Raw genomic sequence first — 12,553 nt, 5'->3', positions numbered from 1 at the left:
TGTTATATTTGAAAATATGTAAAAAAAACGTAGATCTACTTTTGTAGCGCTACACGTGAACGTAGATCTGCTTGGACCGTTTACGGGTTAAAATTTTCTGTCAATTTTTTTTATAGGAGTAGGTTATGGTAGAGAGAAGCCGTCCAGTGAGGCATTACTGTCCTGTATAAACAATGTTACATGACAGTCTTGAAAAAAGCCTTGTATTTGGGCAGATCTTTCCTGCCTCATTAACATACAAGATAATGATAAAAATAATAAATTTCTTTTCTGCAGTATACAGGTATTGTAGTTTACATGTAACAAAATATTTTTAAGTACAAAGCCACTAATATGCAGTGTATTTCTGACAGACTAATACTTAAAGATTACTTAAGAACTAGACATAGGTTATTAAGTAGGAGTTTTTAAATGTATAAAAAAGTGAGGTAGCTAAGTGAACAATAGTACAATTTTAAGTATGTATTAAGTGATTCAGTGTTCAGTTAAGTGGGATTTCTTAAGTGAGTTTCAAACTGACTCAGTCTTCAGTTTATGGGATGATAGTAAGAGAAGGTGAAGATACAGGAAGATAGTTTTAGTCAAACCATACCATGGGTGGGGTTAGAATCCACGATTAGAGAGTCTTCAAACTCCAGACTGACGCGTTAGCCACTGGGCCACTGGTTTGTTTGCAGCCGTGTCATTACGATTTCGTGAGTCATAGTTTGTCAGTTGTACAAACTTCTAGTATTTATTATGCACATACCTTTACTTTCCTATGTGCTTCTTAACCCTTTCACTGTCCAGATCAAAATTAATATTGCTACCAGTGTCTAGTTTTTTTTTTTTTATCCCTTTCACTGTCCAGATCCCTGAAATAATAATATGTACTCCGAGTGTCCAGATTTAAAAAAAATAAAATTGTTTCTTCTTATAATAGTTAATTTTCCTGGTGGTAAAGGAATAAAAAGAAATTTCCCATCAGTCCTTACTGAGACACAGAGGCGTGAAGTTGAAGGTCGGTGATCCACTGATGGCAACATTGGCGGTTGTCATGCACTCCACATTTCTACTTTTTGTATTTTTTTTCTGGGGTTTTATAATTTTTTACATTTTCCAGTAGCTTTTGTATCCCTTGAGACCACAATAAATCACGGTGAACATACATCCAGTTGTTGTCTGCGACACAATACCCACACTAATAGTGTCATCAGTATGTTGTTAACAAAATGTTTACACAACAACGTAAACACACACACAGGTATATGTGTTTCACGTTACCACTGTTCTAACATTTATGTAGAGGATGGCCCCGTTTATACGGCGGGTTAGGTTCCAGGCTGCCACCATAAAGCGAATCGCCCCTTTTTCACTTTTAAATACACATAAATATCTGGTAACATGTTCACACTATCATATATTAAGTGAGCAATAGAACTAGGCACAAAAAAAAATAAAAAGTAAAGTACACACAGTACACTCATTACTTACGTTAAAATATTTGTAGTCTTAACTCTTTCACCGTTGGTCCCGTAATGTTATGGTTTGCAAGCCAGTGTCGGTCCCATAATTGTACGCCAAAGTTCAAGCGGCTTCCAGTCTTGCGGGAGAAGGCTGGTAGGCCTACATATGAGAGAATGGGTATAAGTGGTCAGTGTGAGTAGTATAAAAAAAATCCTGCAGCACGCAGTGCATAATGAGAAAAAAAAACTCCGTCCATTTTTCGTTTAAAGCAGCGACTTTGCGGTGTATTTTCATGTGATATTTATGGTTCTATTCTTGTTTTTTTGGTCTCATTTAATAGAATGGAAAATATATTATAGAACTAGAGATGATTTTGAATGGTTTACTGACAAAAAATACCTTGAAATCGAGCTCAAAGTAGCAAAAATGTTTGATTTTTGCCGATGTTCATGAGTAAACAAATCACATCACGCGTCCAATACACGTCAACTGGTGGGTATAATATGCTTTCACAAATTTGTTGATATTATTTATACAATTATTACAATAATGCAGTAGTCTGCATAGCAATGAATCTTTTTTGTGTAAATAAAAATTCAAAATGAAAAGCAAGCGTAATATACGAGGGGTCTGGAGATGTGACTAATGAACAGAGAAAATGTTTAGTGCAAGGAATGTTTGCATCTTCAACACTAATAAGATGCTCTTAGTGATTTTAATGTGTACTTGCACGCCGGCACAGTGTGTAAGTTTATTTAGGTACAGGTACACATAAGTATAATTATAAGAGTACATATATATAAAAGATGAAATAACTAAACCACTTGAAATTTTGGAAAGTTATCGGACATAATGGAGAGTCATCCTCACGGAGAATGTAAACAGACCAGGTGCCCCGCGGTAACCATATTAGAAAGTCATGTGGGGGAGCCGTATAGAGAGTTTTGGTCTTAATTTGAAATGTTCATATTAATGGAACACCGTAAGGCAAAACGCCATAGAGCGTGGGCCTACTGTATATTATTAAGGTAAGATTTTGTTCGAATTTTCGACCCCATAGGGTTAGCTGCCCAGGATAACCCAAGAAAGTTAGTGCATCATTGAAAACTGTCATATTTCCATTATGGTCCTTGAGTCTTGTTCCCCAGGATGCCACCCACACCAATTTACTAACACCCAGGTACCTACTTGCTTGCTAGGTGAACAGGACAACAGGTGTAAGGAAACACTCCCAATGTTTTCACCCTTGCCGGGGATCAAACCACGGATGGTGTGTGTGAAGCAGGAGCGTTGTCTACCAGGCCATGGGCCACTGATAATGATCAAAGTTCCTTGAACTGTATTCCCTGGAAAGTAGGTAAAAAGCTTCATTATACACTTACCATCTGACTTACGACCTGCTCGACATACGACCACTCGACCATGTTTTTTATGCCAAATTTCTGGGAAATAAACAACTGGTATAAAATACAGTGCTAAGAGCATAAAAAATGAAGGAAAAAATGAAATACCAAAATAAAACAATAAAACAAAATCATTACAAAAGTGTGATGATATTCAGTAGTAAGGTTCGACTTACGTCCATTTTGACTTACGACCGGCTGGTCGGAACCAAGCTTGGTCATAAGTCGGATGGTACCTGTAATTTATTCACAGATAGTTCTGGAGGAACTGATTCCAAATCTGCACACTGAAACTACAGTTGGTCATCGACTTACAATGGGGTTACGTTCCCATGAACCCATTGTAGGTCAAAAATGTTTCAGGTTGAATATATGCTAAATAAATAAATAAATAACTATTCGCTGAATAAGTAAATAAATAATTACTAAATACCAGTATTGAAAAGTAAATGAATGAAAGTTAAGTTCGCTGCCTTCGTTCTGGGTAATTATCTTTCATCTCGGAAGTAATTGATTTTTACACCATCGTAAAGTTGAAATATTGTAAATCAAACCGTTGTAAGTCCAGGAGCGCCTGTATTGACCCTTAAACTGTCCAAACGTAGATCTACATTTGCTCGCATAGCGCTCCGAACGTAGATCTACGTTTTTTTTTTACATTGTTTCTTATGGAGAAAATCACGGTCGGAGCGCTATGTGTGCAAATGTAGATCTACGTTTGGACAGTTTAAGGGTTGAAGAAAAAGACAAAGTACTGTGACTGGAATAATACACGTGTACTACCTACCAGAGCAAAATGCTAGTAAATGATACAAATTTCCTGCTAATAAAAAGCAGAAGTGTAGCGAGTCCACTGATGACACAGTGTAAAGGAACCAAGACTCTTCAACACCTTCATACATAAGGGAAATGAATAATACTCTTAATGATCTTCATAGCGGAACTGGTTCAAGTTGATTGCCAGTTAGGTGTTTTGTGGTTCCTATAAAGGACTGCATGAGGCTAGCACTAATAGCCTGATTGAGCAGACCTGGTCTGGGATCTGGCTGCTGGGGTGCTGATCACAGTTGCTGTTCTTTTCCCCCTTGTCCTCTATGTCGTCACTCTTAATTCTTCTCTTGCTTCTCCTTTCTTACCTCCTACCTACCCTAATCTTACTTTTCCCCTCACTTCTTGCCTTCTGTCCTTGTTCCTCCCCTCACTTATCCCCTTACATCCTCCCCTTATCCCATTCCTTCTCTTACCCTCTCACCCTAGTTCTCTTCACTTTGTCTCTTCCCTATTTCTTGCATTTCTCCATTCTCCCCTATTTCATCCCCATCTATATGCCCCCACTCTTTCTTCCATCATTTATTTGATGTGTATTCTCTCCTTTTCTTTCTTCCTTCCCTCCCTCCCTCCCCTCCCTCCCTCCCTCCCTTTCATTGTACCTCCACACAATAATGCAGCTCTTTGACTCTATTAGAGTACTCTACTGTATTAATAACACTCCACTCCTCCATCCACCTACTTCCTCCATCCATCCCCCTCCAACCCTCCCTACCCTACGTTTATCTCTTATCTGCGCCTCCTGTCACTGTTGGTCACATGCTGTCACTATACCACATCAGCTTCTTACTGTTATGCACCAAGCTGTATCTTATCAATTTTTATTAAAAGCAGCCATTGGAAAGTTTTAGAACAGTAGCTGCTAAGTTATTATTTGGTAACTGGCACCTTTTTTTTTTTTTTTTTGTCGTGTGAATCACAGGAACGTTAGGAAGTATACATATGTGTAGATGTGTGCGTGTGGTGCAACTCCAGGATGTGCGTGTGTGTGTGTGTGTGTGTGTAGAGATTGTGTGTGTGTAGATTGTGTGTGTGTGTGTTTATCACTGTAATAGCTGTCTTGCACACAGTAGGTGGTCACGTTTGGTTAGTGGTGACAATTGGTCATTCAGTATCCACTCATCTAAGTGTACACTTGTTTGGTCGATGACTACATTATTCAGTGCTCACACTCACAGTGCACAGGTTTGAGTGAAAGAATAGGTCACCATGGATCCAGAAAAGTGTGTAAATAAGGATCCTTATATGCCTGTGAGGATAAATTCTCTCAATATTGTAAGTAGCATCTCCCACTTAACACGACTGGGCTTTGCAGTACACAAATAACCCACGTGTAGGAGAATAAAACCTGGGGTGACAGTTCAGTCTCATTCTGACCATTAACTAGTCATTCCTATGCAGGTTATTTGTATATTGTTCCAGTCATTGTATTGTGCGTTTATATTCCTTTTGGACTTCAAATTGTTGGTCCTTAACCCTTAAACGGTCCAAACGTATATATACGTTTTTTCAACATCTGAATGTATGTAAAAAAAATGTAGATCTTGTTTGCTTTACATTTGAAAATGTGTAAAAAAAACTTTTGTCTACTTTTTTTTTTCGTTATACAGTGGACCCCAGCTTAACGATCACCTCCAAATGCGACCAATTATGTAAGTGTATTTATGTAAATGCGTTTGTACGTGTATGTTTGGGGGTCTGAAATGGACTAATCTACTTCACAATATTCCTTATGGGAAAAAATTCGGTCAGTACTGGCACCTGAACATACTACTGGAATGAAAAAAGTTCGTTAACCGGGGGTCCACTGTATTTGAAAATATGTAAAAAACGGTAGATCTACTTTTGTAGCTACAAATTTGAACGTTGATCTATTTGGACCGTTTAAGGGTTAATGCTACCTTGTACTGTTCTGACAAATAACATTAACTTGCCTGAAATACACTGCATGTTAGTGGTATTCTTTTGTGCCTAACAATGTTCTATTACATGTAAACTACGTTATTTTACACTGCGTGAAACAAAAAAATCTGAATTTGAATTTTGTCAATCTAAATATTATAACCTCTTCGTATGATCACTTTAAATATACATTTTATTTTAAGCATCATTCTGTCATCAAATGTTCTATATAGCATGACTTTTCTGGTGTTTAATATGGTTTAGACTTCGTATTATATTCTTGTAAATTCACTGTATACATTTCATTAAAATCCTGTACTGATAAGTAAGTTTATTGAGGTATACACAAATACAGTTACATATAATTATCATACATAGCAACATATGTGTAGAGAACCTGATAACATTTGGGTTCATCCTGGACCATTGTTCACGCACAGTTGGGTCTTGACGCTGGTACAAGATGGACACAGATGTCATGAGGTTTCTTTCTTAAGTGTGGGATTTTGATGCCTTGTTCTGGACATGTTTTTTTTTATTCAGAAGTCTGTATAGTAGCTACTGTATAATGTATACAGTATTGTATAGAGGATGTTGTATAATTTTGCTGGAACAATACTGTAGATGTTGAGGAGGCTTAATTTGTACCTCTAAATAGTGGCAATATGCAGTTGTTGTGGGCCTGCAGGCTGCTAACAGCAACAGTATGGTTACCACAGCAGTTAACAAGGAAGCCTGGTTCTAGACTTGTTAGATTAGAACCCTCATAACCAGCCACAAGTACGTTATGTTCACTCAGATTTTTGAGAACCCGTCAAGCACGAGGCTGAGTTATCACCTGGACGAGAGTTCTCCAGGATAGTGAAGTATGCTTGTACTCGCCTGGTTGTGGTTGCAGGGGTCGAGTCATAGCTCCTAGCCCTGTCTCTTCACTGGTTGCTACTGGGTCACTCTTCCTGCCCCATGAGCTTTATCATACCTCTTCTTAAAGCTGTGTATGGATCCTCCCTCCACTACATCACTTCCCAGACTAATCCACTTCTGTAAATGTGTTGGTTGTGTCACATTGTTGCAGAGTGGAGAGCAATGATAAGGCTTTGGAGGCTTGTTACTTTATTTGTGAGATAGTAGGTACACAGGGAGTGTGTTTGTGCCTATGGCCCAGGAGGGAGAGAGGGAGTAGGCCTTGCTGACTGAGTGAAGGCTGCTGAGAGAGTGAGAGTGAGGGAGGTCTGGGCATACTGAAGTGACATAGGCCTATAGGTGGCAGCACGAGCATGACACGAAATATGAACTCAGCTGGCAGACAGCATAGGCTGTCTATACAGACAGTACAGGCTGTCTACACTTCCTGACAACTCTGTGACTGAAGAAACACTTCCTACTATCCTTGTGATTCATCTGAGCCTTCAACTTCCAACTGTGACCCCTTGTTGCTGTGTCCCATCTCTGGAACATCCTGTCTCTGTTCACCTTGTTGATTCCTCTCAGTATTTTATATCTTATCATATTCCCCCTCTCTCTCCTGTCCTCCAGCATCGTCAGGTTGATTTTCCTTAACCTCTCCTCATAGGGCATGCCCCTTAGCTCCAGGGCTAGTCTTGTTGCAAACTTTTGCACTTTCTCTAGTTTCCTTAGGTGCTTGGCTAGGTGTGGGTTCCAAACTGGTGCTGCATACTCCTATATGGGCCTAACGTACACGGTGTACAGGGTCCTGAATGACTTCTTATTGAGATGTTGGAATGCTGTTCTTAGGTTTGCTAGGCATCCATAAGCTGCAGCAGTTATTTAGTTGATGTGCGCCTCAGGAGATGTGCCCAGTGTTATACCCCAAGATCCTTTTCCTTGCGTGAGGTTTGTAGTCTATGGCCCCCTAGACTATACTCCGTCTGCAGTCTTCTTTGCCCTTCCCCAATCTTCATAACTTTGCACTTAGTGGGGTTGAACTCCAGGAGCCAGTGCAGGACGAGGCCTGCAGCCTGTCCAGATCCCTTTGTAGTTCTGCCTGGTCCTCATCCGATTGAAGTCTTCTCTTCAACTTCACATCTGCAAACAGGGACACTTCTGAGACTATTCCTTCCATTATGTCATTCACAAATTCCAGAAACAGCACCGGTCCTAGGACTGACTCCTGTAGAATCCTGCTCATCACAGGTGCCCATTCTGACACTTATCTGCATACCATTACTTGCTGTTGTCTTCCTGACAGGTATTCCCTGATCCATTGCAGTGCCTTCGCTGTTATCCCTGCCTGGTCCTCCAGCTTTTCACTAATCTTATGTGGAACTGTGTCAAACACCTTCTTACAGTCCAAGAAAATGCAGTCTACCCACCCCTCTCTTGTCTTACTGCTGTCACCCTGTTATAGAACTCTAGTAGGTTTGTGACACACGATTCCCCGTCCCTGAAACCGTTCTGGCTGTCACTGATAAGCTCATTCCTTTCTAGGCGCCCCAACCACTTCCCTATTGATAATCTTCTCCTTGACTCTGCATACTATACATGTCAGTGACACTGGTCTGTAATTTAATGCTTAGTGTCCGTCTCCTTTTTTTAAAAATTGTTACTACATTTGCTGTATTCCATACCTCAGTTAGTCGTCTTGGTTCAATAGATGTGTTGAAGACTGTGTCAGCAACAGTAAGATGTTTCCTTATCAATGTCGATTTCCTGTGGTTTAGGGCCACAGGACGGGTATGAACTATAAAGACTGGAAATACTCAAAAACAAACAAACAAACAAAAAAAAACAGGTAAGAGGAAAAGAGGAGTCATAACGATAACACACGATAAGTGACGAGACAGCACCAAAGTTTTTGTTGATACCAGTACAGTGGACCCCCGGTTAACGATATTTATTCACTCCAGAAGTATGTTCAGGTGCCAGTACTGACCGAATTTGTTCCCATAAGGAATATTGTGAAGTAGATTAGTCCATTTCAGACCCCCAAACATACACGTACAAACGCACTTACATAAATACACTTACATAATTGGTCGCATTCGGAGGTAATCGTTATGCGGGGGTCCACTGTACTCAGTTTTAGGCCTATACTGACACCAAGTGTAACCTCTGTTTTTGTATGCCCTAGTTTATATATAAAACTCAGTCTTTTCAAGACTGGACTGATTACATTGACAATAGGCTGAGGGACTGATACCTCCAACTCCTTCTGATTTTCAACCAATCTTTAATGTATTGGACTGATGAAGCCACTGTATGACAAGACATGAATTAATCTTCAACTTGTTGGTATTTTATACCACTTTGGTGCCCCGTGGCCTGGTGGCTAAAACTCTGGCTTCACATGGTGAGTGTCTGGGTTTGATTCCCGGCGAGGGTGGCAACATTGGGAGCATTTCCTTACACAGGTTGTCTATGTTCACCATCAGTAAAATAGGTACCTGGGTGTTAGTGGACTGGTGTGGGTGGCATCCTGGGTGTTAGTGGACTGGTGTGGGTGGCATCCTGGGTGTTAGTGGACTGGTGTGGGGTCACATCCTGGGTGTTAGTGGACTGGTGTGGGTGGCATCCTGGGTGTTAGTGGACTGGTGTGGGGTCACATCCTGGGTGTTAGTGGACTGGTGTGGGTCATATCCTGGGTGTTAGTGGACTGGTGTGGGTGGCATCCTGGGTGTTAGTGGACTGGTGTGGGTCACATCCTGGGTGTTAGTGGACTGGTGTGGGTCACATCCTGGGTGTTAGTGGACTGGTGTGGGTGGCATCCTGGGTGTTAGTGGACTGGTGTGGGTCACATCCTGGGTGTTAGTGGACTGGTGTGGGTCACATCCTGGGTGTTAGTGGACTGGTGTGGGTGGCATCCTGGGTGTTAGTGGACTGGTGTGGGTCGCATCCTGGGTGTTAGTGGACTGGTGTGGGTCGCATCCTGGGTGTTAGTTGACTGGGGTGGGTCACATCCTGGGTGTTAGTGGACTGGTGTGGGTCACACCCTGGGTGTTAGTGGACTGGTGTGGGTCACATCCTGGGAGTTAGTGGACTGGTGTGGGTCACATCCTGGGTGTTAGTGGACTGGTGTGGGTCACATCCTGGGTGTTAGACTGGTGTAGGGTCACATCCTGGGTGTTAGTGGACTGGTGTGGGTCACATCCTGGGTGTTAGTGGACTGGTGTGGGTCACATCCTGGGTGTTAGTGGACTGTTTGGGTCACATCCTGGGTGTTAGTGGACTGGTGTGGGTCACATCCTGGGTGTTAGTGGACTTGTGTGGGTGGCATCCTGGGTGTTAGTGGACTGGTGTGGGTCACGTCCTGGGTGATAGTGGACTGGTGTGGGTGGCATCCTGGGTGTTAGTGGACTTGTGTGGGTCACATCCTGGGTGTTAGTGGACTTGTGTGGGTCACATCCTGGGTGTTAATGGACTTGTGTGGGTCACATCCTGGGTGTTAGTGGACTGGTGTGGGTCACATCCTGGGTGTTAGTGGACTGGTGTGGGTCGCATCCTGGGTGTTAGTGGACTGGTGTGAGTCACATACTGGGTGTTAGTGTCTCAGTAGTAGTAACCAGTTACCAGTAACCAGTGTTCCAGTAGACAGTGACTCAGGCAGAGACGGTTGGTAGTGAGTCAACTACTGGTACACTGGTTACTGGTAACTGGTTACTACTACTGAGAACAATGTTGTGAGTATCACAAGGTATACATGCACACGGTATACATGAACAAGGTATACATGTATACCTTGTACATGTATACATTGTACATGTATACCTTGTACATGTATACCTTGTACATGTATACCTTGTATGTGTATTCCATGTACATGTATACCTTGTACATGTATACCTTGTACATGTATACCTTGTACATGTATACCTTGTACATGTATGCCTTGTACATGTATGCCTTGTACGTGTATACCTTGTACATGTATGCCTTGTACATGTATACCTTGTACATGTATACCTTGTATGTGTATACCATGTACATGTATACCTTGTATGTGTATACCATGTACATGTATACCTTGTATGTGTATACCATGTACATGTATACCTTGTATGTGTATACCATGTACATGTATACCTTGTACATGTACGCCTTGAACGTGTATACCTTGTACATGTATACCTTGTACATGTATACCTTGTATGTGTATACCTTGTATGTGTACAAATTGTACATGTATACCTTGTACATGTATACCTCGTACATGTATACCTCGTACATGTATACCTCGTACATGTATACCTCGTACATGTATACCTCGTACATGTATACCTCGTACGTGTATACCTCGTACATGTATGCCTCGTACATGAATGCCTCGTACATGTATACCTCGTACATGTATGCCTCGTACATGTATACCTCGTACATGTATACCTCGTACATGTTTGCCTTGTACATGTATACCTCGTACATGTATACCTCGTACATGTATGCCTTGTACATGTATACCTCGTACATGTATACCTCGTACATGTATACCTCGTACATGTATGCCTTGTACATGTATACCTCGTACATGTATACCTCGTACATGTATACCTTGTACATGTATACCTCGTACATGTATACCTTGTACATGTATACATGTACATAGTATACATGTACAATGTATACATGTACAAGGTATACACATACATGGTATACACATACAAGGTATACATGTACAAGGTATACATGTACAAGGCATACATGTACAAGGTATACATGTACAAGGTATACATGTACATGGAATACACATACAAGGTATACATGTACAAGGTATACATGTACAAGGTATACATGTACAAGGTATACATGTACAATGTATACATGTACAAGGTGTACATGTATATGTGTACAATGTATACATGTACAATGTATACATGTACAATGTATACATGTACAAGGTATACATGTACAAGGTATACATGTACAAGGTATACATGTACAAGGTATACATGTACAAGGTATACATGTACAAGGTATACATGTACAAGGTATACATGTACAAGTATACATGTACAAGGTATACATGTACAAGTATACATGTACAAGGTGTACATGTATACATGTACAATGTATACATGTACAATGTATACATGAACAAGGTATACATGAACAAGGTATACATGAACAAGGTATACATGAACAAGGTATACATGTACAAGGTATACATGTACAAGGTATCATGTACAAGGTATACAGGTACAAGGTATACATGTACAGGGTATACATGTACAAGGTATACATGTACAATGTATACATATACAAGGTATACATGTACAAGGTATACATGTACAAGGTATACATGTACAAGGTTTACATGTACAAGGTATACAGAACATAGTTGCCATCAATGACATACTACTATATAGAAAGTACCTTGTTATGCTGAGCATTTCCTGCAAATTATGTCAGTTTTGTCCCAGGATATGACCCACACCAGTCCACTAACACCCAGGATGTGACCCACACCAGTCTACTAACACCCAGGATGTGACCCACACCAGTCCACTAACACCCAGGATGTGACCCACACCAGTCCACTAACACCCAGGATGTGACCCACACCAGTCCACTAACACCCAGGATGTGGCCCACACCAGTCCATTAACACCCAGGATGTGACCCACACCAGTCCACTAACACCCAGGATGTGACCCACACCAGTCCACTAACACCCAGGATGTGACCCACACCAGTCCACTAACACCCAGGATGTGACCCACACCAGTCCACTAACACCCAGGATGTGGCCCACACCAGTCCATTAACACCCAGGATGTGACCCACACCAGTCCACTAACACCCAGGATGTGACCCACACCAGTCCACTTCTCAGTTTGTGTACTTTGACATTGTATAGAATCAGCCCAAGCCGTACACCTGCCATCTCTAGTTTGTATTAGTTGTATGTCGGGACGACATACCTTAGCGTCGCCGAGCTCTCGGTAGTAGTAACCAGTTACCAGTAACCAGTGTACCAGTAGATGACTCACTACCAACCGTCTCTGCCTGAGTCTCTGTCT

General features: G+C 41.3%; 1 protein-coding gene across 4 annotated transcripts in view; it reads left to right on the top strand.

Moving 5' to 3' along the window:
* Nucleotides 1-12,553, top strand: part of LOC138855524 (anoctamin-3-like) — a 95,564-nt gene that overhangs the window by 5,996 nt on the left and 77,015 nt on the right. For 2 of the 4 annotated variants that reach the window (XM_070105291.1, XM_070105290.1), the window contains exon 1: nucleotides 4,721-4,952. The exons of 1 other annotated variant lie outside the window; for it this stretch is intronic. In XM_070105291.1, coding sequence (XP_069961392.1) covers nucleotides 4,887-4,952 — 66 coding nt within the window. In that variant the 5' untranslated portion in view covers nucleotides 4,721-4,886. Of the gene's footprint in view, nucleotides 1-4,717; nucleotides 4,953-12,553 lie in introns of those variants that run through there. One more of the 4 variants, XM_070105289.1, reaches the window with a different exon arrangement.

Source organism: Cherax quadricarinatus, chromosome 98, assembly GCF_038502225.1.
Source record: "Cherax quadricarinatus isolate ZL_2023a chromosome 98, ASM3850222v1, whole genome shotgun sequence".
In the NCBI taxonomy this organism is placed as follows: Eukaryota; Metazoa; Arthropoda; class Malacostraca; order Decapoda; family Parastacidae; genus Cherax; species Cherax quadricarinatus.
This window is presented reverse-complemented; position numbering and strand designations above follow the sequence as displayed.